This window comes from Lotus japonicus, chromosome 1, assembly GCF_012489685.1.
Source record: "Lotus japonicus ecotype B-129 chromosome 1, LjGifu_v1.2".
Classification (NCBI taxonomy): Eukaryota; Viridiplantae; Streptophyta; class Magnoliopsida; order Fabales; family Fabaceae; genus Lotus; species Lotus japonicus.
Window position 1 is genome coordinate 27,911,788 of NC_080041.1, and position 2,130 is coordinate 27,913,917.

Genomic DNA, 2,130 nt, shown 5'->3' on the forward strand with positions numbered 1-2,130 from the left:
TGGTCTGCACACTTTGTTCATGTAGTCCATGAACACTGCGGGTGCATTAGTAACTCCAAACGGCATCCTAAGATATTCATAATGCTCGTAACGAGTCCTGAATGCGGTTATCTGGATGTCAGATTCCTTAACTCGGATCTGATGGTATTCTGACTTAAGATCTATCTTCGAGAAAATCACCGCTCCTCTAAGTTGATCCATTAATTCGTCTATCCGAGGCATCGGATAACGGTTCTTCACTGTCACCTTATTCAGCTACCGGTAATCCACACACAATCTGGACTTCCCATCCTTCTTCTTTACCAATAGCACAGGTGCACCCCACGGTGATACGCTAGGTCAAATGAATCCCTTTGAGGATAGATCATCCAACTGCTTTGCCAATTCTGCCAACTCCGCTGGGGCCATACGATAAGGTGCCATTGATATTGGTCCAGTACCGGGCACAATGTCAATAGAGAACTCCGTCTCTCTGACTGGTGGTAAGCCGGGTACATCTTCTGGGAACACATCGACATACTCCTGTACCACCAAGATATTGCGCACATCACCATCATGTTTCGCTTCGGCAACGATAGAGTTCACATACGCCGGTGAACCCTTTCCCAAGTTGTACGAGTTTAAGTAATCCGTAACGCCGGGATCTGGGAATACTACCGCCTTGTTAGCACAATCTAAGAGCACGTGATATTGCGCTAACCAATCCATTCCCAAGATCACATCCAGCTCTTTGAGCCCTAAACAGACGAGGTTCGCAAAGAACTTCCGATCCTCGTAAACCAACAGACATTGTAAGCATGCCGTGCGTGTAACTAATCGATCAGCGGCAGGGGTTGTCACCACCAGATCGAAGGGTAGGTCAGCAGTCAGTAACCCTAACCTCTTCACACAATCCTCAGCAATGAATGAGTGCGTAGCACCCGAATCAAATAAAACCATTAGTGATGTTCCAGCAATAAGACACGTACCCTGGATAAGGTCATCAGTAACGGCGGCCTGTTCGCCAGAAATAGCAAAGACACAACCTGGAGCAGATGGTCGTCTCCCCTTGGCAGTATTCAGCACTGGCTCAGCTTTAGCAGCATTCGGGCAATTTCTCTCCACATGTCCTGGTTTTCGGCATCTCCAGCATACAATCTCCTTGCCACATTCATTAGCATAGTGTCCTTTCTCATTGCACTTGTAGCAGGTCACATCTTCCTTTGAAACAGGGGTTGCTCCCCTCACAGCATTTGGCACTTGGGCAGCTGGGCGCTGGTAAGGCTTTCTCATTGGCGCCTTGCCCTTATCGAATTTCCCCACTGATCTCTGTCCATTGAATCTTCCCGGTTGATTCTGTCCCGGGCGCACTGTTCCTCCGCTCTCTGTACGGCCTCTTTGCCTGTTCTCCATAGCCTCGACTTCACGAGCCTTCTCAACCAGCTGTTGATAGACCCTGATTCCCAAAGGCCTAACAGCCTTCTCAATCTCATTCCTCAATCCGCGCAAAAACCTGTTGCACAGATAAGCCTCATCCACCTGGTTCGTGAAGAAACGAAAGTGTTTGGATAAGGCTTCCAAACGTGCAGCATATTCCTCCACGGACGTAGGTCCTTGCCTCAAACTGAGGAACTTGTTCTCCATTTCTTCCCTTGCTGTCTCTGGGAAGTACTTGTCCATGAAAGCCTTTGAAGGTATGAAAAACGGTAGAAAGGGGGGGGGTTTGAATAACGTTTTCAGTACAAGACTTCCACCTTAAAGATTTTGGCCAATCTTTCGAGAACTTAAGTGCTAAAGATAAGAGATAGAAAAGCACACAAGTATTTTATCCTGGTTCACTTGATAAATCCCTCAAGCTAATCCAGTCCACCCGTTAAGGTGATTTCTTCCTTCTTAGAATGAAGGCAATCCACTAATCAGGTAAGAGTTACAACTGCACTTGAAACCTACAAGTGACTAACAATTACACTGACTTAGCTCACACTAAGATTCACTCTCTTAGTCTTCTCTAGGATCCGATCAACCTTGATCTCCTAAAGTAACTACCACTAAGATTCACTCTCTTAGTCTTCTTAAGGATACTGACCTACCCGGTCCCTTAAGGAAAATCAAACAACTGTTTGAGGTTGGTGTTTACAAAGGTTTGCTTCT

The 2,130-nt window shown here is 46.5% G+C and overlaps 1 protein-coding gene across 1 annotated transcript; it reads right to left on the minus strand.

Moving 5' to 3' along the window:
- Window positions 1-339: 339 nt before the first annotated feature.
- On the minus strand, window positions 340-1,659 carry LOC130731768 (uncharacterized). Its single transcript, XM_057583996.1, has one exon. The coding sequence runs from the start codon at window positions 1,657-1,659 to the stop codon at window positions 340-342; it is 1,320 nt and encodes a 439-aa protein (XP_057439979.1).
- Between the last annotated feature and the right edge of the window lie 471 nt (window positions 1,660-2,130).

Excerpts from the sequence above, each read along its gene's own strand:
- LOC130731768 (XM_057583996.1), bottom strand. The coding sequence starts at position 1,659 with ATGGACAAGTACTTCCCAGAGACAGCAAGGGAAGAAATGGAGAACAAG.